This window comes from Vidua macroura, chromosome 4, assembly GCF_024509145.1.
Source record: "Vidua macroura isolate BioBank_ID:100142 chromosome 4, ASM2450914v1, whole genome shotgun sequence".
NCBI classification, from domain to species: Eukaryota; Metazoa; Chordata; class Aves; order Passeriformes; family Viduidae; genus Vidua; species Vidua macroura.
In genome coordinates, this window is record NC_071574.1 from 51,758,363 (window position 1) to 51,784,063 (window position 25,701).

The window sequence follows — 25,701 nt, forward strand, 5'->3', positions numbered from 1 at the left end:
ATGAGCCATAACATTATAGACACTTCATAAATACCTAATTTCCAAAAAAGCTTTAGCTGAAACAATCAGACCACTGCAGGACACACATCCATTATAAAGTTATCCTTACAGGAGTTTATTGATTGATATTATCCATCCTTTGTACAGATGCTCAGATTGAGTTCCTGACATGGTAAAAGGATGAGGAGGAAGAAACTGGATTTGCGAAATTTGTTAATAATTACATACACCAGTTACCGAAAGTGACTGAAACTCATTCTAAACAAGGAAGTTTTTAATAATTTTTAAACTTTTGGTAATTTTATTGATTGATGACCATATTTGTGTCTGTATGTTGCTTGTAAGCATGGCCATAGTGCAATTGAAGACATACCACTGCAGCATGCTGTAAAGTCTGCTTTCCTGTGTGTTTTCTTAACTGGTTTGGAGACAGCTCATGAAGAGTGAGATAATCTGCCAGGAATGGCACAGGTATGTTTGCACCTGCTTCAGACAGGAGGACAGATCTGAAAGCCTCAAGAGGTCCCTTGCAGCCCCTGTAGTCAGTGATCTGCACAACAAAAAATGACTAATGAAATAGCTGTCTCAGGTCCCTTGGACCTCTGTTACAGCCACACATACCTGCTTTAGGTGGCATGTCATGGAACTTAGTGGCACTAACGTTGATCACCACAGATGGCTAGTTCTTTATAATCCCATGTCAGCAATGACTGGCATTTCAAAGTAAATCACAATCCAAATTTTGCTAGTGTTTTGATGTACCAAATTAGGGATCACACAAACAGAAATGCTTCAATAACTTGTTTCAAGAGCACTGCATAATTCTTCATCACTTTAAAATGTAATACAACACATATATAGATAAAACAAGACCATTATCAAATAATAATATGATTCTATAATTTTCCAAGTATTTTCTAGCAAGCACTCCTAAAAAGATCAACATTTACTGCTCACTGATAGCTGAGCTATCAGAAATATTATAGAGTGAAAAATAGAAATTTTCTTCAGAACTTTGTCTTGCCAGAACAGTACAGGCTGTGAATCTAGCCACCAGGAGAATTATCAAGGAAGAAAATATTTTTCTTTTGATCTCCTTTTATAGAATTTGTAGAATTTATTACACAGCAATAGGTATGGAAAAATAAAAATATTAACTCCTGAATTAAAAAAAAACACTTATAAAGTGATCATACAAGATTTATGTTTAATTATGAGAGTAAAGCAAGATCCTCTAGATGTGTCATGATGGCATAGTTATGTGTGGAAAATTCTTGATAGTAACCCTTAGAGTCCTGTATAACAGTCCTTTGGATCAGACTTCATACCTTATGCTCCTTAGATTGTTGAATGCTGTCATTTCCTTATTTATTTCTTATTATGGCTCCATTTTAATAACTCTGTAGGAATAAAGACATTTGGATACCTAGGTCTTCACAGCTAACCTCTCTTTCTATGTACAGATAGACAAAAATGGATCATTACAATGATGATTTTGGATAAAGTTACTCTCTTAGGGAGATCTGCTTCTAGGTACCCTTTCTCCACAGATAATCTCACCTTTGTTTTTTGAGATCTCTTCTTTGGGTGAATGTGCACGTCTTGTTCATAAAAAAATTCCCAATAAAGTTAGCAGGACTAGGCATTCTACTGGGTAATAATCCATCTCAAGATTTGGAAAGGTTGTTACAACTACCAAGACTATTGAATAATTAGTAAAGCAACTAGACAAATTCATGGAAGCAAAGGGCCTCACAGGTTATTAAGCACGAAGAAACCACCTTCATCATTTTGTCCCTGTCATGATTTATTATTCTTTCATCATACATCTGAAATTGCCAGGGTCAGAGAGGAGTATTGGGTTCCTCTGGTCTAACTCACTAAGCCTGATCTTACTGCATTTATTTCTTGTTTATCTTGTATGTAACAGCTGATTTGCTTAACTCTGCAAGTATGGATAACTCCTCTCATCTAAAAGTATTTAATCTACGTGGTTACTCATTGGTTCTGAATAATTTAAAAGTAATCTTAATCTAATATTTTAAACTTAACTTAAACTCTGAAACTAAAGCTGTCCAGATAGGGCTCTTAGTCATGAATTCTCCTTTCATCTCAATGTTTTGTAAAACATTCCTAGTTAGAGATAAAATAAGAATTTCACAAATAACATTGCTATGTATCATGCATATACTATAATAACTATCTCAGCACCTGTTTCAGTTTGGAGATTCATAAAGCCTAGATGAGGCCGTGAAGGTGCTCAATTGCTAGTAGGGTGAAATGGGCTCTATTAATAAATATTTTCAAGGGTTTAATCATACCACAGAGGAGTGTTACTATACTGAAGACTGCAACTTGTCCACCCCAGGAAATGCTAAGAGCAGGCTGAACAAGAGTATTTGTCAAACTCTGACAGTTTGAAATCTGACCTGTTTAGCTATGCTATCGGTCCCAATCATTGATACATACAACAGCATGACTCTGGATTAAGTTCAGTGTGGAAGTCCTGACATTTTCTAGTCTTTCCAGTTTCTGGCAGGAAGTGTATTTTGAACACACTGATAAATCTAGTCTCTAAAAGTGACATTTTTCTCTAGATGCATATTCTGCACAAGAATAGTTGCTCAGGCCTAAGGTCTGCCCAGCCCAGTGTCCCATCTCCAACAGAGGGCAATAACAGGTGGTGATAGAAGGAGCTAAAGACCAGATCAAAGATAGATGGAGCCATTTAATTATCGTGGTGGTGAGGTGGCTTACAAAAGTTGCATTTGGCACATGTCCTCCTTAGCCAGCACAGCACGGCATGCTTCACTTTGGGCCTTCTTACTACTGACTCTGCTACACTGCTTGTTTTCAGCTATTGTGATTTAGCCCTACTCCCCTTTTCACTACAGATTTTGTAAGTAAAAACTTCTCTCTGATACAAACTCTATATTAATAAGAGTAGTGTTAGGCCTTATTTTAGAGGAGCACTGACACAACCATTATTAAATTGTGTTCTCTAATTCTATCTATTATTATCCTTATTTAATTAAAATTCCAGAAAAGGGCTAAAGCAGTTTTCTTGAACAGTGCTGCCTATATTTAAATCTGCCAGATTTCTTTGTAATACATGCACATGACTATTTATGATATTCTATTTATACCTACCACCTTCGATATATTAAAACCTTAAATTACTGTAGGTAGATACTACTAATGTATTATTACTGCAGCCTGAAAGGATATCACATCACAAAATACTCTTTCAGCTGCTAAATTCAAAGAAATTTCATTTGTTTTAGATGAAAAGATTACCACTTGGGCACTGCCCTCATATCTTGAATTAGAAGTTTACTAACTCCTTGAAGCTTTCTTTATGTGACATATATTTTAAAATTGTCCAAACAAAACTTAAAGCCTAATGTAGGATTTTCTCTTGCGTGTTCAAAAATCTGTGGACACATGGCCACACGGTCATTGTATGCAAGTTTCTTAAGAGGAATTATTTTGCTCCATAAGCTTAGAGATAGGATGCCAAGTTATGCAGTTATGTACCTTTTGTACTACACTGCTCTTACGTGATTACACAAATCCCACTACAGAATACACGTGGCCTCCTTGAAACACAGCCTTGGAAATCCTCTTCAGCTTGCTGCCTAGCAGACTGCTGCTCAGCTGAGAGGTCATCCCACTGCCCTTGAGCAGGCAGAAAAGAAGCTCCTCTCTCTTGATTGGGGAAGGCTCTGGGATTCTACCTGCTTGACGCTGTCTCTCATTTAAAGGTCTCCTTGCTGAGGGAGCAATTCACAACAAAGACCCAATTCAACACCACTGCTGTTCCTCATCTAATACATTATTTGAGAAATTAATATCACATGAAATTTACACACTTGTGTCATTGTCCCTCACTGTACTTAGAAACTGTGTCAAGAGTCCAGAAGCTCCCCTTCATCACTGAAAGAAAGCCACTGTCCCTAAGAACGAGGCACAGTCTTGCATGCAAATACATCTGAAGAAATAAAGCAATATTTGCCAAGTTAGAAAGAAAAAAAAAAAAAAGAAATTGTAGGTAAGTTCTGCTTTAATATTATTTCTTCAATGCTATGAAAAACAGTGATACTCCACTGTAAAGCCTTCACTTTTACAACAGCATTCAGCAGAATCTAGGCAGCTCTTCAGTATTGCTAGAAATACAACCTTGAGTGATACCCTTTGAACATACTCAGTTCTCACAAGATAACTGAGCACTCCCAGCAAGTTTGAATATAGTGTATGACAGTGTGACTTGAGTGTCACACATCCATTTACACCATCCTATGCAGTTTAGAGTAATTTACATAATTTATGTATATGTGTGCATATGTGTGTATAGACAACTATAGATACATAAAATTACAATTTTAATATTTTTAATATCAAAAATAATGGACATATGGTCAAAAACTTTAAGTAGATAGTGTAAATACCTAATCCATTTGAAGCTGATAACTCCAGGTGTTGCCACCAGGAAGATGACTGAGTTTCAGGTAACTTTGCTTATTTCTGAATAGCAAGAAGAAGCCACAAACTCAACAAATTATACAGCTTGCTCTTTTACTAAAATACCCCCACCCAACACCTCTTGATTATAGTATTGTTGCCAAATGCACATCCTACCTTTTGAGTACATGAATGAAAATTTTGTGGAAAATTAAACAGAAGTTCTCAGTGTTTCCATTTGCATATTTGGTACATTTCGAGGAAATCCTTAGCCCAGTCCACAGGCTACATAAGCAGACAACCCACATGAAGAAGAGGAGGACATGAAGAGCAGTTCTTTTCATACAGATAGTCAGATTATTACAGTTTTTCAAGTTTATCTGTGTGACGGAATAACAGCAACAAAGGCTTGAGGATCTACTTAGCAAAAAACCATCTTGTACTGGCTGGTTCTGCCTTGCAAAAAAAGTTAAAGCCTACATAAGACTTGGTCATACAGTCTCAAGGAAAGTCAGATCTTGCTTTTTGTTCAACCACCCCAACAATGAAGTTGTTTCATAGCACAAGAGAAAAGACAAAATTATAGAAGCACAAGTACTCAAAATGACAGGTTGCTTTCCAACTTTATAAACTGTTGGTATCTCTAACCTCTGGACCTCCTGAAATAAGACATATTTCAAGTCAAGGTTTACACCAAACCTGGGTACTTTAATGATTTTTCTCCCCCAGACTCTGAGATACTTTAAAACTACTGAACTCCCCTCAAGTGGTAGCTTGGTTTTTGACTCTTAAACACTACAGTGATGTGCGTCACACAAAACCATAAATAGGTACAAAATTAGGTAACCAGAACTAACACTTAGCACAAAAAAAGTCCTGGAGTTATTTGTCTCCACATCTCCGCAACACCTCCTTTGCAATTTCATACACTTGAACATCTGTGGTTTTCTTTAGCTAAGGAATAAATTCCACTCAGATTATATAAAATTGTCTTTATAAAAAGATCTTCATGTAACGTATCCAAGTAGGGACACCATATGGTACTTTGGGACTGGTCAGAATGGACCATCATTAACAAAGCATTATTCTGGCTTTTGACTATCTTTCCACTTTAACATTTCTTCAATTAGATGTTCCTTAAGGAAAACAGTATTTCCAGTAAAAATAATATAACAGACCTTGAACATGCTAAGAATGCCAGATTATGCTTTTCTCTTATCACATATAGCAATAACTTTGTAAATAAAGCAATCATAATTCTTCATCTGTTTTATCTACCATCATGTTCTAAACTACAAATTCACATGACTTTTTTTTCTTTCACATGTACATAAACATAGATAAAAACACATGTAATTCCTGCAAAGTAGCCTACAACAACAGGTCCAAATGAAAACACTGGTAAGACCTGTTTCTACAGTCATCGTTTAATTCTTCTCTAGTTAACAAAACTAACTGCTGGTGGCAATTTTGCTTTACATATCATGAGAATATAAGTAAATTTGACATTGAACCAACCATACTACAACTGAGTGTTGTCCAAATTAATACAATGTTCTGGATGATGCATGTCAATGGAAATGAACTAAGGTGAAAAACTGAATAGTATATCAAGAAAACTCAAAGTCATTCAATAGCCTAAGACAAGGAAACCTCACTCTGGCAATTCATGGGGAAGCTGGTGAAGCTCCAGCTGTACAGGTTGGTTTTATACTGTGCTTGTACAATGAAATCATTAAAGTGGTGGTAATATCGGTGGTATCTTCTAATAGAATAAGATCTTAATTTTATATTTCTGCATGTATGCATAGGACTTCATACTTAAAATTGTTAATCATATCAAAACTAGTAGTTGGTTTAATAGTTTTAAAGAGTGGGTACTGGAGACAGAAACCATGAGGAATTAAACAGGACTGTTAAAACAAAGCTTGTTCATGATCTCATCTAAGTTGTTTGTTTGTACAACAGAGGATATTAATAGGCTAAAAATGGCTAAAAACTATTAACTGTCCAGCAATCCAGTGCTGGAACTTAGGAAGTATGCAAGGGTGCTGCTCTAAGGCTCAAAGGAGAGTGCAGTATGTAGATGAAAGAGTGGCTGGGAAAGGGATCATCCTTACCATGTGAAGTGCTAGGTGCAACCGTGTTTACACTTCGAGATCAGGCTGGCTAACACCACCTGTGCTAGGACACACTCAGGTTCTATATAAAGGTATTAACATCCTGTCTGCAGTAGAACCACCTGTGTGTAGGATTTGGTTTTATACATATCCCTTGTCAGTGCATTAATTTGTTTCTACTGATTACTAAGGCATCTTCACAACTCAAACTCCAAGAGCTCAGAGTAAAAAAATTATCCATGTCTTAACCAATTGAAACAATAACAAGACTTTAAGTCAAACTAGCAAAGGGCTGATTTCCCCACTTTCAGAAGAATCAATAGGATTTAAAATGTTCAGAGTTTTGACTGCTTGTTTCAATTCAGCAGATTTCATTCTCAAGACAAATTCCTAACTCCATTTTAGGAACCAGTTTCAACGAGAGCTCATAATACTTCCTTACACCACCACGTAACTTCTTGAAACAGCCAACTTCGCAACACAAATGATTTTCTGTTTGAAGCAGTGACAAGAATCATTGGACTGTTCTGAACCTATATAGGGCTGATGCCACAGTTTCATGTAATGGAATCATATGGGAGTTTATACCTCTTGTTTTTCACATGAACTGTATGATAATGGCAGGCATCTACACAAGCACCACTGAGTAGCAGAGAAACTGTCATTAACTGACATGCTGTTAACAGTGCACAGATTGCTACATGGAACAGTAAAGCAGTCATTACAATCAGGCAAAAATTACTTACTTTTCTTATCACTTTGAAGTAATGAAAATACCTTGAGAAAACCAAACCCAATAAAGATCTTCAACCTATCTTAGCCAAAATGCCTATTTAAATGCATATTCAAAATATTTCTGATTGCTTATGTCTACTGAAATGTGAAAACAGATTTATTTGTATTCAAATAATAGAACAACTTCCATGTTTCTAAAGATCTGGTCATTTTCAGTGATATGAAGATGGATTAATTGATATCAAGAACTTGAGCAAGACAATCCTGCTAACTACTAGGGAAAAATACAGTTTCATTTACCTACAAGATTTCCTCTAGAAAACAAAACTGCAAAATGAAGCAATCTTACTCCTACTACCATGCTCACTGTCTCCAGTTGTTCTTTTTAGGGACTTCTAGTTAAGAAATTTTTCAAATAATCACTTTCATACTTGCATAATAAAAACATAATTAATTTCAGTCATACTGAAGTATGTTTATAAAGAACAGATTGAACACTGATTACCAGAGTTTTCCCCTACACACTCACTAAATGTAATTCAAGAAAACTTCTTTTAGGTTTATACACTTTCAGTGGTAGATAATTTTTTCTTGTGACTGCTAGCAGGATTAATCCATATGCTTCTCTGACACCACAGCTCAAGTCTACCTCTGTGAGTCTGGGGGGTCACTGCCCTTCTCAGTAATGCTCTGCATCAAGAAGAATGGGTATAAACTATAGTGATATGCTGAAAATTAACAAGGGAGGCCTTAGTCATGCAAATATAAATTGCAGTTGAATGTGTTAAAAGGTTTACTGAGTAGGAATACTTCAACCTTTTAATCCAGAATTTTTGCACAGTGAACTTTTTCAAGTGTTTTACCAACAACAGTTCTATTTCAAAGTGCTTTACTAGATGATGTCTAAACCTCATTATAGGCTAATTTCTTGTTTATCTATGTTCCCTTTTTCAAAAGTCATACTTCAACAATAGTGCTATCACCAATAAATAGTAATGGTTGTTTCTTGTCATTGAGAGTCCTTAAATGTTCGTAAACAAAACCTGTAGCTGCTCTGAAATTTTTAAATTTTAAAATAATTTTTAAAAGCAGGAGCAATGTCAGAGATAAAATATTTGGCATGAGGAGTGTTAATCATTGTGACCATGTGAGACTACAAGAAAGATAATGTAAATAATCCTAAAATGTTTGAATTGCTTTCTTTCAGTGTTGGGATTTTTTTTAAAGCTGATATTTTCAAATTACAATTCCAGGGTAAAATCCTGGAAATGGATATATATGGCTTTAAAGCTCAACTTTCAGAATGAGTTTAGTAGGTTTTCTATTTTAGCAAATAACTAGCTAACATAACAAGCTACCCTAAATGCCATCCACATCAAATGCAGAGGCATCAGCAGCTTCCCAGTTAAGGCAATGCTGGCAGAAATCCATTTCTAATGATCCATAGTAATTTTCTTTCAGAATTTCAGTTTTTCTAAAAATCCACTGTAATTTTCTTTCAGAGCCAAATGGATTTTTTTTTTTTCAATTATCACTATTTTCATTTCTCTTTGCTTGGATTGCAGCAAAAAACTGCAAACATTTTCACGCCCTCCTTAAAGAAGGTCATCTTTTTAAACAAACAGGAATATTGAATATGAGACCAGAGAGTTTCCTTGTGTTGAAAGCAAGTAAGAAGTGCTAGAGGTGTGGGAGTTCTTCAAAGCAGCAAGCACTACTCCCAGTTTTTTTTTTTTTTGCTTGTGAGCACTATTTCTCATACTCCCATAAGTATTTGTGCCAAGATAATTTTCACTTCAAAGTTCAAACTATTTTGTCGTTTCAGGCATGATTTTCAGATCTCTGATGTTTGCACAAAAGGTGACAGTATTGTTGAATTAGAAGTGTTGGGGGGAAGGTGGTGGGTGGTGGTGTGAAAGATAATTGTGAATACAGTGGGCTCATTTTTTTACAGACAAGTAACGTCATAAGTGTGAACGCTTAATTTATTATTTCCGTGCTTCAAGTGGGAATATGCTTCAGCAACTCCTATCTTACAAGTGGGAATGACACCTCCTGAATGTATGCAAATTCCTCGCATCAAAGGGTAATTTTAAAAATAGGCTTTAAACAGCAGGATGCCTAATTAATTCAGATACTGGGTATACGACCACGACTTTATTAAGCTAAAACTGCAGGTTTCAAGGCATGCTTCCTTGGAAGCAGAGTACAGCCGGGATCAAAGGATCACCTTAGCTGTACCCACAGCCGGCTAAGACCTGCTTTCATTGTGCTATTAATCTACCGGAAACTCTTATTAACCAGACCCCCCAGGAGAGCCCTTCAAAACATCCCCCCCGAAAAGCCTCCCCATCGCTAGAAGGCAGCCCGTTTCCGTGTCTCCAGATCCCCGCGTGCCCTGCAGCTCCGACAGCGCAAAAATGAGAGGATGCCCCGCGCCCCGGTGCCTTTCAGGGGTGTAATTTACAAACATAAAACTTAAGGAGCGACGTACTCCGGTGCCTCCGAACCCCCCTCCGAGCTCGTACACGCACACCCAGCAAAGCCCACCCCACAACTCCGCTGCCGCCTCGCCCCGCGCCCCACGCCCCCCGGCCCGGCCCGGCGCCCCACCGCGCCCGGACGGACGGAGGGGCCCCGGTCGTCCGCTGCGGAGAGGGGCAGGAGCCGCTCCCGGCCCCTTGAGCGGGGGTGCCCGGGAGCAGCGGCGGCGGAGCGGGGCCGGGGAGCGGCGCGGGCGCTGCGGGCGGCAGGGGGAGCTGCGGGGCGGGCGCGGCAGCCGCGGTTACCTTCGGGGTTGGCGCTGATGAAGACGCGGACGCTCCTGCCGCTCGGCACCAGGTGGGACGGCAGCGCAGAGAGGTTGCCGGAGAACGCCGCCCGCCGCAGCGCCGCGTCCCGCGGGCAGGGCACCCTGCCGCCCGCCCCGGCCGGCCACATCCCGCAGGGCGAGCCGCCGGCTCAGAGCAGCCCCCGGAGCGCCGCGGCGGCGCCAGCAGCTCTCGCCACCGGCTGAAGGGCAGCGGCCATACGGACGCTCGGGCTGCCCGGGGCCGCCGCCCGCCTCCGCGGCGGCGGTGCGGCTGGGGCTGTGGCCGCCGCCCGGCGCCGGAGCGCGAGGGGAGCGAGGAGACGATGCGCCGGCCGCCCCCGCGCCGCTCCCTTGCGGCGGCCGGCGGCGAAGAGGGCGCGGGCAGAAAAGTTTGCGGCGGAGCGGTGCCGGGCGCGGCGGGGGCTGCGGCGCGACGGCGGCCCCGCGGCGGCAGCCGGACCCCCAGCGCCGCCCGGCCGGCCACGGCCACCGCGGAGGGCGGCGGGAGGCTGCGCGCCGGGAGCGCGGTCTGGCCGGCGAGTCGCTCTGGTTCCCCCTCCGCCAGCGAGGGTTTGCGGTGTCCAAAGCGGAGACGCCTGCGGTGAGGCTGACGGCGCCTTCGCTCCTCCGAGCGTGTCACAGCCCCGGGATCGGATTTTTATAGGAAAACTGCTGCCGGCTCATCCTTTGGAGTCGGAAGAGTTCAGAGCCCTTCTTGTGTTGTGTTCCGTAATCTGCACAGGAGTTCCGCCTGCTCAGATACAAAAGAGAGATGCTCTTGCTGCTTTTTTCTTTCCTTTGTTTTTAATCAGTTATTTATTTATCGGAATAAATGAAAAGCTGCGGTTTGAAGAATGAAAGAGACAGGAAGCAACGAGACGCGCCGCCGGTGGGATGCGGTCCCTTTGCAGCAGTCAGTGGCGGGGCATCCCGTTGGGCAGCGCCGATAAAATATTCAGGAGGGCGGCGGGGTCGGGCCGCGGCTCCGCCGAGCGCGGGGGCGGGCGTGGGCGGCGGGCCGGTCCCCGCTGGAGGGCGGCGGCGCGGGGCGGTGCGGAGCGGAGCGGCGGCCCCAGCCCCAGCGGGCGGTGGGCTGTGGGCGAGCCGCGGAGTTTAGAAACCTCCCCGGGAGGGGCGGGCAGGCAGGGACATGGCAGCACGGCGGAGAGGAGGGGCTGGGGGGGCAAGGGAGGGGGTGGATACGGGGCTGCAGACAGCCCGATGGGTCTGTTGGCTGTGGGAATCCCTTCTAGTGGGGAGGATGGAGACTTCGACAGAGGGATTTTTCAAACACTCTGCAGGTGTTTGTCCGTGTTTGAAAGGCTGGAGACAAAAGTCTTTAACGCGGGTGGTATTTATACATTTTATGTGCTGTAACTGATACAAAGCTGATTTGTCTATTTCCAGATATATAATACAGTATGCACAATGTACACGAAACAGTCTTATTATGTTTTTAAACGCAGTATTTAAGACGTGTACTCGGTTGCGTTACCCCTTGCGCTGTCGTGGTCCCGGCCGGACGAGTTGCCCGCTATGGCAGCAGTAGGGGAGCCTGAGCTGGCTTTCGCGGAGGCAATGCTACTAAAGTAGGCGAAAGCAAACTACTCAACACTGTTTCAGAAACGAAAGTGACAGCCAGATGGGTTTCTTAAGTACTGATGAGCAGATTTGCTAAAAAAATCCTGATTTCTTAAAGAAAAATGGCTTGTGTAGAATTGCATCCCACATGTATTTGCATGTGAGTATAAGGGAGTAAATTTGGTTCTGTTTACTTGCTGTTGCATTGTTAGTTCTGCACCCCATAAATTTTGGGCTGAGTGCAAACAAATGAAACAGAGGTGTATATTTTCAGATATTAGTTCTCAAAGAAAGAACATTCCTCTAAATTCTGTGAACATAGCTGGGCAGGAGAGAATGTTCTTATGTGCAAAAAGGAAAAATATGCAGTGTATATGTCAACCATGAATATTGAAATGTCAGCATTGGGCAGAAGGTTTGTGGGACTGTTGGGAACTGAATGTCCAGGAATTGGAAAAATCCCACTTTTAATCCAAATGTATTCCTGTAGGATTCAGCAGTGTCCAATAAGGAGCTAATCTCACTTGAAGCCTGTCATGGTAAACATGCATATTTATCTTCTCTCTGGATTCTCTGATGCTCTGTTTAAGACAAGACTGAAGCTTTGGTATAATTCGGTTTAAAAATCTGACAGTCATGAGGTGCAATTCCCTAGGAAATGAGGCTTCATATATGTCACTGCCTACAAGACTTTTGGTCTTATCTGCACTTCCCTTAGCCTTTGTGTAGCCAATATGCTTAGGTGTGCCTTTTTCTGGCTGGTGTCATGAACAGGTAATTTCTCTAATACTGAGATGAAAAGCAGCTCCTTGAGGCTGCAGACAGTTAATGAGTGCCTAAGGAAAGGATTTACAGTGTGGGCTGAGTTACATCTTACCTACTTTGCTGAGACTAACTCTCAGCTGGGCCATCTCCTTTGCTTCTCCCACATAAACTAGTAAGCAGTTCTTAGGTAGGAATTTGCTTGTGGAAACAGCTCCTGGTAAGGATGCACTTTCATATTGCTGCTACCTTAGTGTTATCATCATTTTCTCAGACAGCTTGTTTGGAAGATGAGGCTCATTGATCTACCTCTTTACTGTGCCAGCCATAATACAGTGTTTATTAAGACTCTTCTTGGCAGTCATCTTTACTAAGTTGAAAACTTGAGTTTGCATAATTTGAATTCTTTTGAAATTTTGTCTTTGACAGCATTGACAACAATATCAGCTTTTGACTGAATATGTTGTTTCATGAACCCAGGCTGAATGAAATGGGACCAGGCGTGTCACTTCCAGCTGTTCACCCTGTCTGTTTGTTGCCTGGCTGATGCTGTGCTGGTGGCAGGCATAGCTGTGTTGCATATGAAGCAGGTAGTCCCTGCAGCTTGCAGGCTGCCGCTGTGCAGCTCAGAACCTGTGCTGATCTATATTACTATTTTGATCTGTACACTGGATTGCCTTTATGCATGACTCAGCTTCCTGTCACGGTAGCTGCCACCTCTGTGCAAGCTGAAATGCCTCAGAGTGGTAATCTCTTTTGCTGCCCGGCTTCAATCTGTTTGTGTTTGGGGCTCAATGTCCTAAGCTTTAGCACCTGTGAATATAAAATGCTAGGAATGAAGTACAGTGAGGCCGAAATGGAGAGGATAAAGAAATTATTACAGAGAAACTAATTTATTGCTTTACCTGAGACTTTATCAGTATGAAAGCACTCTGGGTGAACTCAGGAGATTAGTTAGTAGTTTTTCTCAAATTAAAAATACTTATTTTGTTAATTCAAAAAATTAAAACAATATCAAAAACCATTATGTAAACCAAAATAAAAATCATGTCTAGGGTTCTTCTGTGTTCGTTATAAGCATACATTAAAATGACCCTGTTTCATACTGAATAAAATGAATAACATGTTTTTTAAATTGTTCATTTAGAAGTGATATGTTAAAATCAGTGTCTGTATTTGAGTCCCCACAATAGTTATGTGGAACCTGCCTGGGCAGAGGTTCTTGTCCTGTGGAAGATGGTAGAGCATTGCCTGAAGGCATGGTCCTCGAACCTTCACCCTGACTTTATTGTACTTGCAGCAGATCTACAGTGTCTGTCATTAAAATTAGTGCAGGAAGTCTCCTTGTGTCAAACAGGAGTAAAAACAGATCTGTAATTCTGCAATCACTTCATATAAACATGGCTTGATCCTGAAAAACAATAAATCTGCATAGTAGCAGGAATCTTTGTACATATGCACTTGGTGTATGTTTTTTTCCCTTTCAACATAACATTTCTTGGTTATTCTTCTGTGCTTATTTGCTCCAAGTTGAGTTAAATGGAGCTACAGAATTAATTCCTTGGTAAAACACATGAGTGAAGTCTAGTTATTCCTGATGGTCTGATCCTGCTGTAACTCAAATAGAGTAGTGCTTTATTTCTTGAGTAATTCCATAGGAAATGGTAAGATACTGAAGGTAGGAAGAGCAGTTCAGTAGTCCTGATTCACATCCATTGTGGTCAGTAAAAAATGCACCAAGTAGTTTGGCTTAAACCCAGCATGATAAGGGTTTACAAATTAGAACCAGCTTTCTGAGTCAAGTTGTCTAAAAATGACCATTATAGATCAGTTCTACTATGTTGAAGAGCTTGGGAAGTAACCTGAGTGACATGCTACAGGTAGTGTTGTAATGCAGACTTAACTATGAGCAACACTTATTCTGTCTGCAAGATAAATTTAAGTTCTTGCTCATATATGTTCTAATACTTCAATATATTTTTATGGGGTGTGCAAAAGCACTTGGTACTAGTTCAATTTCAGTCTCACTGCTGTCAGTGGAGACAGGCTCAGTATTTCTGTTTGAGGGCATACCTGTAGCTGGCACTTTTGGAAAACCTATACCAAGTATGTGATGTGACAGGGTCACAATAGTTGAGGGGTTTTATTTATATCTTTCAAGTAAAGTGTTTTGCCGTGCACTAAAATACAGGCACTGTGGTACATACCTAAAATACCCATCAGTTCTCCTCAGATATTTACAGCCTGGTTCTGCTAGGGGCTGCGTGTGCCAACTTGCTATTGTCTTCATCCCAACCAGTAACTATTTGCAGGAGCTAGGAAGGCAAAGTTTTAAGATCAGGTCAAAAATCAAGGTTTAAGGGTCTGCAAATTGACCAGCATCTCATCTTTCGTGCAGAAATTAAAAGATTCCTGTGTAGAGTTACATCATCTGGTGAAATAGTAACTCAAAGCTGAGTGTTACTTTGCTGCTCCCTAGCAAGCTGGCCCAGTTTTACGAGAAGGCGATGAAGGCAGTTGCCTAGAGCGACAGACAGAAGGAGGCAATAAAATCACATTCTAAGCAAGAACGAGACCCTGTGACTCTGTGCCTGTTTTTGGCGGCTTAATGAGGACTCAGTGCATTCCCCAGGCACCATTCGCCTCAAGGTGCTGATGTGCTGAGGCTGAGCAAGCTCCTTACTACAGGAGCCATGGCCATGGTTGTCTGAACATCCCATCTATTTGTGCTTGTCTCTGATTCAACTTGCTGCTGCTGAAACTAAGTGGAGAAACTTTATATGCTCCTCCTCTGTTCCTTTTCCTTGACAGTGCTGTATTACTTTTGCCAAAATGGTTGGATTGGCAGGAGAGCAGGGACAGATGTGCTGAGACTAGAGAGCTCACAAAATTCATGCTTCACTAAAAATCCCCTTGTTATTATTAGCCTTGCAAATTAGGAATGACAAGCTGCTGAGACTTACTGAGTTTATATTTATGTCAAGAAACTGATTGCAAGAAATAAGACATATCTTAGTAAATCTTGCATGGGTACTGAATTGCTATATGGACCTTTTACTGCCATCTCAGGGTTCAGTTAACACTAGTTGATGTAGGCTTCCATTTTCCACCCAGTTTTGGATGCTGAAAAGGTTTCCTTCCTTTGCTCCACTGATTGTGCTCTTACACCTCTAGACTTTTGGGATGGATGTCTTCCATGCTGTGAATAGGTTGCTGTATCAGGCTTTGCTAATAGACTCGATGGAGACTTCAGTATCACTGACCATATGGTTAACAAGCTGTAACAGAGAACCTGTTAGGAATGTCAGTCATTTTGCCCGGCTGCTTTTTAGAGGAGCTAAAAACCTGCTTGGAGCAGCAGAGATTTGTGAGCTGACTGCGGGGACTGAGGTAACACTGTATTGGTTTGCTTTAGGTTCACAGTGCACTGAAAGCATTGCTAGGTCAGCCTTCACCACACATCAAGGTCTGTAATAGAAAGAAAGGAAATGTGTATGGAATACACAAAAAAGAAACAATCTAGTCTCATCAGAAGTAATAAGAATTTGGAAAACATACTACATTTAGACTTTGCAACTTTAGTCAATCGCTGTGTCATCAAAAGGAGATTTATGGGAGGCAGATTATCCCACCACAGCCCATTGGAATGTTCTTACACTTTATAACATCTATATTACTTAATCCAAAAGAGGATGCTAAACTTGGGTTTCATAAAACAAGGACAAGTTTGAGTTTCTTTATTTTTAATCCAGGAATACATTTTTCTTGTGGGTGAGCCTGTAAAAAAATTCTGCTAACTTCTCTGTGTTCTTTGCACAATCTCATAAAGTTTTTTTAAAATTTTCCCTTTTGTTATTTTGCTTTTGAATATGCAGTAATGGGATATGTGTTAGGTTTTCAAATCACTTCACTTTTACAGGAGAGGACTCCAGCCTAGAATATGATTTACAAATATAGAGGGATAAGAGCAACCCTAGCTTTCAGGAGCTGTCAAGCAATGTGATTATGCACTTGTACAATGCACAGATTATTTTGTATTTCAAGGAAAGGAGAGAGCTTAATACCTGATTGGGTTTGTATCTTTGTAAGCACAGCTGAACTTCATTTCCACGTCCAAGTTTCAGTTATATTATTCTAAATCCTGCCACCTGGGAATCTGCCTTGACCCCTGGCTTGACAACAGACTGCAAGTTGAAGAGGACTATGCCCTGTTTTTTTTTTTTTTTTGTGTTTTTTTTTGGTTTTTGTTTTTTTTTTTTTTTTTTTTTTTTTTAGGATTTTTTTTTAATCTCCTTTAGAAATTTTCTCTTTTCTTTGAAACTGAGCAAGGCAAACATAGCCTTTTCTCTAATGTTGTAAGTGGCTACAGCACATCTATTTTATCTCGTCTCACACTTGATTAAAAGGTTCTTCAGACCTAAAATAACGATTCTTTTTTTTTTTTGGTGTGTGTTAGTTTCTGCTGGAAGACTAAAAGAATCCGTTTTAATTAATGCAGAATTAGAGTTCTCTTGCACACATATGTAGATGTACGCTTCCCAAGCACAGGTGCATACACACATGTACACACTCAAAAGACACAAAAGAATGTATGGATAACTAAATTCATGTGGAGTGTGCAGTAATAAATTCAAATTTGCTCATTTGCCTTTAAATTTTACCCTGTTGCACATAAGCGTTATAGCAACCTATAATTAGCTGACCCAGCACTCTCTTTTACAATCCCTTTTCATAACTCAGTGCAGAAAAGAGGGGTGTTCATTTAATGAACAGTTTTCAGCTCTTTGACAGGGTGTGTTTGGAGGCATGCATGCAGGTCACTATGAAGACCCTATTAGAAGCAGGTTTTTAACTTGTGAAGTGTCCCATATAATTTCCTAAGTTAGTAAGTATATAAGCATTTCCAAAAGCTGAGTAACACCCAAGCCAGAGGAAGTCTTGTGTTTCTTTATTGAAGCAAACTTGTTCCACTGAAGCACAGGAAAACTAACACCTAAAGTATCAATTAATTTTGGATGCCCTCTCTGAGGCAGCAAGGACTGCATTTTTTCAGAGTAACTGGCATTAGATACTGAGTAAAAGGCATGATTTTTTATCAGCTTTGGTTGTAGCTGAGAGTGTTCTGTGTTTTTGTGTATCAACCTTAGGACTTCCAAGACAGGTCCTCAGAAAATGAAGAACCTAGAGTTAGTGACCACCCCTGACAATTTAAATTACTTAATTAGCATCATAGGAAATCTGAGGTAGAAGCCAGGACAAAATGTCATTCCCTCCCTCTCTGCAATGTTCACTTTCTTAGCTGTGAAAGTGGTTCTTTCGTTTAATTCCTTGTCCCATTCCTAACCTCAGCTAAAAATAAATTTGCAATCTGCTTTATTTTATGGTCCCGCATCATCCTTAAAGGTAGTTACAATGAAATAGGCAAAATATGCTCCCAAGTGCTTTTAACTTGCTCATTAAGCCACACTTTCCCTCCTTAGCCCACCCTCTGAGTCTTCTCACATACTTGGTCTGCTTCCCTAGGGACTTTATCCTACTCTACTCACCATTCCTTTATCCCATTCTGCTTGTCTTAACCAGTTCTTTCATACATCTCCCAGTTCCTGTCCAATATTTTTGTGTCTTTCCATTGCCCAATACCTGTTTTTCCCCTCTTCTAGCTACAGCTCCTCTTTTTGTGCAATGTAAGTGTCCATCCGTTGTTCCTCCCCCTCCCTTCCCCGCCTTATCCTCATTTTTTTGGCCAACCACTCACTTTTAGTTCATCTCTCCCTATGCTTTCTGGAGTTCATGACTTCCCTTAGCTGTTTTGAGCTTCTCTTCTCCCCAGTTCCCCATTTTACTTGATTCTTCCCTTTCACCAAGGGCAGTGAGGTGGCCCCTGCTCCTGCCTGACAGACACTTCTCCTAGGACACTGAAAAGGAGCTTTAGTCTTCTGGAATATATACTGATAGTGGTGACAAGTGTGGTAAAGTCCCATATGATAAGAACATTTGAGATGGATGTAAAGGCTTCTGGGTCTAGAAGTTGCTTATGGCAACAAAGAAGATACTCATTGCACCCTCTCTGAGGAAATGCAATCCAAGTGCAAACCAGAAAGTAAAGGAAGAGGAGGGACAGAAGGCTGAGATGTTTCTCTGAGAGCCTGTCCAAGTTTCTGTGTCACTGCTTTTGCATAGATTGTTGTGGCAGGGAGTCTTGGAATCATATCCAAAACAGAAATTAGGGAGAGGCTGAGCCTAGGGAGAATGTGCATGTCTGCAGCTGAGTTAAGAGAGGCCCATCTGCTATGCAGGTTTCATGAATGTTTTCTTCTTCTAAGTGAACTTTACCTACTGCACAAGTGGCAAGTCAATTTTAGATGCATAAGTCAAAATATTCATGTTGCAAGGTTCCTGGTTAATAAAATTTAACAATCTGATTTTGCATGTGTCTCTGTGTATGTACTTATTTATTTGTGCACATTACATGGAGAATAAAGTCACTGCTCTCTGATGTGTTTGTGCTAATAGAAAATGATGCCATTTATACTCCATTGTTAATGTGATTTTATGGGATTTATTGACATTGCAAGTTTATTTTAGACATAGGAAGACCTGAGGGAGTAGGATTATGATAACAACATTAATTTGTCTTCTTAGTACTAAGAACAAAATAAAGAAAAAAAAGAAAAAAAATGGCTAAGCTTTGTTTAACTTGCAGGGTTCTGGAAAAGCAGCTGTCACTTTTTAAAGTCTTATTTAATATATGCCATCATTTTTCATCTGGATCCTGAATTGATACTGCAGTTGTGCTGGAGGAAAAGGAAACTTCCACCTTTCCAGGTCCAGAACAATGTACCTAATCTTGGAGGCAAGCAGTGAGAACAAAAGGGAGCATCTTTGCATGAATCTGATTATTCTGGCACAGAAGTGGTGGCAGTGGATTTCTGTGTCTAGTCTACTGTTGCTAATAGTGATTTTTGTAAGTTGATGGAGCACAGAGTACCTTATTACCAAATGTCTTTACAGACATGTTTTGCAATCATTGCCATGTCACAGTTGTACAGTGCTGTGCTCTGAAGTGTTGTGAAGGCCCTTAGGCAGCCTCAATGTAAAAACATTTGCTGAAGAATCATGAAAACAGCTATCATCATCCAAGGGTGAATTTTAATTCAAAGTAATCTTTATCCACAAAAAGAATTGGTCATTTGGTTTATTACTTCAGTAAAATTATTTTAATTTTTTTTTTACAGAAGCAAGAATAGTTTAGTCTCTTCTTGGCAGTTAATCGTATTTGCTGAGCTATTTAAATAACTCAGTAACTCTCTTCCATGAGTTATGCATTGCTTATTGTAGGGAATTACATCAGTCTGTCCTTTCATCAATGTAGGTGTGTATAAACCAGCAGATGCAAAAATAGAATTATAGAATCGTCAGGGTTGGAAGAGACCTTTAAGGTCATTAAGTCCAATCATCCACCCAGCACTGCCCCTGTAACCCCTAAACCACATCACCCAGTGGCAGATCCAGTTGTGTCTTGAACACCTCCAGGGATGTGACTCCACCACATCCATGGGCAACCTATTCCAATGCCTGACTACCCTAGGAGTAAAATCTTTCTTTTAATATCTAATTTGAATCTCCTGTCTCAGCTTAAGGTAATTTCCTCTACTCCTCTCACTGTAGGTATGTTGGAAGAGACCAGCCCCCACCTCCCTACAACTTCCTTTCAGGTGCTTGTCGAGAGCAAAGAGGTCCACCCTGAGCCTCCTCCAGGCTAAACAACCCCAGCTGTTCCTCATAGGACATGTTTTGTCTTACGAGGAACAGCAAAAATGTTTCAGGGCTCCCAGCTCTACAGTCGTTGAGGTTGCTGTTAGGATGAGATGATGTACCAGTTCCTTTTCTGCATTCCTTTTTTTTGGAAGAAAGTCTGCCCTTGGACTGAATGGGAACAGCAGTAGGCACCAGGCAGAGACAAGTGCCTGGACACTCTGGCTGCTTAACTCCAGGCACCAACCTCTGACTCAATCTTTGCCAAGTTCTCTGTGAGTAGGTAAGTGTGCTTTACATGCTATTTGATATTTCCTATCAGTTGAGCTCCCTGAAGGGTGAAATCACTCCTTTTTTAGTTTTCCCGTGTAAGAGAGCTGGCAGATGCTCTTCCAAGAGACATGGTTTTCTCTTGTTTGTCTGGATGCCAACTGAAACCAGTTGGATGGCTTTAAATCTTTTATAAAAACAAGTATGTAAAAGATTTGCTTTAAGGTGTCCAACTACCCACAAAAAAATCTAAAAATAATAAATTTCCTCTTCTTCAGAATTAGAGCTTGTTCTCCCAGTAGGAATGTGTGAAATTGCTTTATTGGCTTTTTTGTAGCCGCCTTCTATTGACAGAAGTGAGGCCTGAAGATGCAAAGGGACAGTTCAGGCATGCCTGGGGAACCCAACCCCAAATTCTCCTCGAGTCTCAGTTGAGGTGGCTGTTTTTACTCTTTTTCTGTTAAAAAAAAAAAGAAAAAGAAAAAAAGAAATCAAAGTAATTGAAAGCATTTTATCACACCCCTTCCCCCCCCCCCCCAAAAAAAAAAAATCATTTGTTCATATAAAAATGTGAAACATGAGGAGAAGTGTCTTCCTTTGAGGATGCAAGTGCTCACACCTGGTGATTTCAGTAGGAGACAGAGCACAGCTAGAACTGGGATGAAGCACATACAGTTAAATTATTAAATCTGAGTCAGGAAGATGATTCCCTCCAGGCAAGGCAGGGCATTGAATATTTTTACCCCACAAATTCTCATGCCTATAGTAATTTTGTGCTTTTTAGTGCTGTATGCAAGAAAAAGTATGCAGGCTTCAGTTTGTTACTGGGTGGTGAAAAATATTTTATGGTGTATTATAATATGCTGCTAAGTAAAATGGTTTTCCGTAGGTTTTTTTTTTTTGTTTTTTTTTTTTGTTTTGTTTTTTTTTTTTTTTTGCCTCAAATATGTGTTATGTATTCTCTTCAACTTGCTGATGGAATTTTCTACTGAATGAGGTATGGTCAAGGTGTCAGGATTTAACTCCAAGGCCTGTCAACATTTGCAATGACTAAACAAATTAATTAGGACTAGCTCATCTGAGAAATTTAAGGATATAATTCCAGGTCATCATGATGCATCTTTGGCTGCTGCTGAATCCCTAGATCCATAATTGCTAATTTAGGTCATTCAGCCTTATGGTTTCTGAGAGCCTCCTTCCTTAGAAAATACTTCTTTCCAGGGATATGCAGAAGCTAGAGAGTCAAAGCTGCAGCTGATGACTGAATAGGTTTAGCAGTAAGTTTATATGCATCATTTCCTCATTAGTAAGCTGTGAGGGAGCTGAGATACAAGCTGTAGTATCTCCTTGCCTCACAGGAATGATGGAAGCATTACAAATCATGAGAAAAACATAAGCATAAGACCCTTCAGGTTGCACTGGATGACCATTACAAATTTCAGTAGTTGTGATACTTAAAATGAAAGAATTTAATTTTTAAAATTTGAAATAATTTAATTTACCAAATCAGAATTTGGCCAGGACAATGGACTTGAGAGGACTACTTTTGGTACTGTCATAACACAACTGCATAAAATGTCATTTAACTCTTCACCTGGGAAATAGCATTTTGATCCACATTCTCTGCTAAATTCAACTTGTGGCATTGAATCACTGAGAGCAGATAGGTGTTACAAGTTACCATGGCACCTCCTTGGTGATTTCCACTTCATGGTTCCTTTGAGCAGCAGTATCTTTTGAATTTTTCACAAACACTGCATCCTGGAATGGTGTGTTTGCATTGTGTCCCTTTTTCATTTTTAGTTTTAAGGTATAACACCAAAACTGAGTTTTTAAGACTGAATGTTTCTCTTTGAAGGCACAAACTTGAGGTATGAAACATTAGCAGCTCAGAGCAGGTGCTGGGGCCATTTCCATGGCTGATTCTGTCCACCTCTGCAGCACTGCTTGGCAAGTAATGTGGCTACAGTTTGGCAGTATTTTGGGACATCAGCAGCACTGAGGTTTCTTGACATAGGTGTGACTTGTATTTAGGAATGAATAAAAGTTTCATTCTTCATAGAGAAGGTGTCATAGAGGTTGCTTGCTGCTCTCCAAAGGAGATGGGCAGCTGAGCTGTTCAGAATTTAAAAGTGCAGTTCTGAATAATTTGTTAAGCAAATAACTGTCTGTGCCTTCAGAGTGCAGCAATATCAAGATTGTTCAGAGAAAACAGCACTGAAAATGCCTGACAATAGTAAAGTCTCACAAAATTTAATAAATTTATTACTAACAAACTTAATTATGTATCACAGTGAAATGTATAAAGCTGTTTACTTTTGTAGCCTTAAGGGCTTTTGGGACATTTTGAAACAGTATAGAAGCAGATGGCACCTTATAGCTGTTACATTTCAGAGTCTTGCTGTGTTTTCAGGACACACTAAGATGATCAATGACAATATTTTTTTTTTTGCCATGTAGATTCAGCTCTCTTCAGTCCTCACATCTGCCTCTCCAACTGGGGCTGACTTCTATCTCTGTCAGGATGTGCTACAACTCAAGGAGGATTTTCATTATGTACACTCAAATGGCCATTTCATTGATGGACATGTTATTTTCTCTGAAATTCTGTTTTCTTGGACGCTGTAGGAAAGCAGTGGAGTGAGAGATACAATGAATTATTTATTGGAGTGACTGGGTCAGGTATGTGGCAGTAGTGTATTTCAAAATAGTGAAAAACAGTGTGCAGTGAATAGCAGCAGTTTGATGTGATTTTCTGCTTGTAGTGGCTTTTCAGTCTCTAAGAAGCAAAATTGAGAGTATGTATTGAAGTGGATGTTGGACTGTTCCTGTTTGCAGCCACGGTATGAGCTTTATGTATTCTTAAAGCTCAAGGCTTGGGGAATGCTCTTGTTCTCTCTGGCCTGGTACAGACCAGTGTTCAGTTCTGCCTGCAGCTTGAGAGTAGCACACAAATGAGGAAGAGGAAGAACTGCTAGGAAAAAAACTGTGGGGAATCCAAGGGAAAGATCATCTGGACCTGGAACATTCTTGTGGACTCCTCAGTGAGAAGGCCACTTGGGAGGACATGCAGGGGAGGATCCTGTCTATGGCCTACGAGGGAAGGATAGCACAGGAGGTGTTATGATCCAATTACTGTGCTTATTAGAGATGCCTCTGCCCGAATTAAGGTACAAACAAGATCATATACCAAAGCCAATAGTAAGGATTTTATTTAACAGTAAATATGAGGTAGAGAGAGAGAGAAAGAAATAGGGAAAAGAGAGAGTGGGGGAGAGAAAGAGAGTGACAGAAAGACAAATTAAGTAGAAAGATACCACTTCTGTAGATCCAGTAGTGTCCCACAGGTCCTCTTCTTCTCGTCTTCTTAGTGGTGAGGGTCCCACAGAACTCAGAGCTCAGTGAGTTAGGATATGTTTAGGTACAGGTGGGAATGCCCAAGCACCTTCCCTTGACATTGTCTTTTGCAATACTGGATCTGTTGCAACATTTGTGGATTGTGTGCAGTCCTCTGGTGGAAGGCCTCAGAAATGTGTCTGAGGGGCACTTCAGGGGTCTCTGATGGTTTGTGTACCCTTCTGAGACATGACAGATGCCTCTCATGTGAATGTCCCATGTGAATGTGATCTTCCCTTGGGGTGATGGGGAGTTTTACAACCAAGCTAGTTTATATAAGAGAAGACAACTGGCACAATAAAAAGCACCATCTGCAGGGTCTGTTTCTTATCTGGCCCAAAACTGAGCTTGTAACTTCTGATGGTGGATGCTCACTTCCTCTGTTTTATGCAGACCAGAGGTTTTGCCATCATCCCAAAAACTCTCCTGCTCCCTCTTGGTTCGTGGGGAAGAGTGTGGAAACCCAGACTCAGCAAATGAATCTGTGGGCTATAGCTATCCTCAGCCTTGTTTATGTCTTTTTAGACCTGAGATAATTGGACTACAGAACCACCTTTGTTTTATCTCAAGTTCCCGTCAGGTGGCTTAAGTGAAAGTCCAATTTCCCAAAATCCAGGAGGCACAGTGGATACATACACCCCAGGGAGGGTGGGATTTGGTGGTGCAGATGAGCAGCTGCTTCTTTGCACACTTTGCTACAGTGGACAAAGTCCTCTGGTGATCTTAACGGTGTTTAAGAATTATGATTTTTAAGTCTGTTACAGGAGGCCAAAGAGCACACACTGGTGGGAGGGTTCTTGGGAAACAGTGAAGGGGGTCCTTGAGAAGACACAGCTTTCCACTGATTAATGGTCTAAGCCTTCAGTCCTACATAGAGAAAATAGTCCTGTTCTCCTGATATTTGTCTGGAGCTGGTGGCAGAGGATGACTTTTAAGCTTTATCAGAGGCCACTGGACCTTTATATGACAGGAAAAAGGAAGTCCTGGAGTATGTATTTACTTGGATCAGCCAATTTTCTTGTTTGTCCAGAGTGTTAATTATTTCTTGGGGAAAAAAAAAAGAAGAAAAGAAAACATATTTGAAGACATTGTAAATCCAGGTAGCACACAGCTGTCATGTAAAGAAAGGTCTATTTTTGTTCTTAAGCAATCTTTTCACTTTCCTTCTTTTAGAGCACAATGACAGTTAATGATTAATAGACACAGTCCACGCTGCTGCCAGCAGGAAGCCAGCATAAGTGTGGAGGAAGTCTAAATAATTGAAGGGAAAAGGTGACAGAGGCAGCCATTAGTTCTTCTGGATAAGAAATTCTTCATTGCCTGGCTATTTGCCCAAATGAAAGGAAAAACCTACAGTTTGAACAGCACAATCTATAGACTTCATGATGGACTTTTCTTGGGGACAGAAGAAGCAACTGGGATCAGTCTTTTGAAATTAATAGAAATTGGTTCAAAGTCCCCTCATTTTTAACTGCGTCACAACACATTATTGGGCTTGCAACACAACCAGCTTGTCAGAAGTAACTGGGCAACATTCCAGAAACAAGCAGAATGAATGATGTCACACACTGGACACTTGCCTTCACAAAGTGACTGCCCTCCTAGATGTCCTGGTGGTCACAAGGTACCCTGTGTACTTGCAAAGAAGGCTGGTAACTTTTAGCACTGAGCAAAACAAAGTGGCAAATGTTGAGCAGAAAACTAGCTTCAGTAGTTTCCCCAAACTGGGTGACAAAAACCAAAATTATCCAAAATAAACAAAAAAGAAAATAAATAAAAAATAATAAAAAAATAATAAGAGCAAGCTTT

At 40.6% G+C, this 25,701-nt stretch overlaps 1 protein-coding gene across 1 annotated transcript in view; it reads right to left on the bottom strand.

Moving 5' to 3' along the window:
• NWD2 (NACHT and WD repeat domain containing 2) overlaps positions 1–10,256 on the bottom strand; it is a 51,168-nt gene extending 40,912 nt beyond the window's left edge. Inside the window, exon 1 of the mRNA XM_053975901.1 lies at positions 10,106–10,256. Coding sequence (XP_053831876.1) covers positions 10,106–10,256 — 151 coding nt within the window. The remainder of the gene's footprint in view (positions 1–10,105) is intronic.
• Between the last annotated feature and the right edge of the window lie 15,445 nt (positions 10,257–25,701).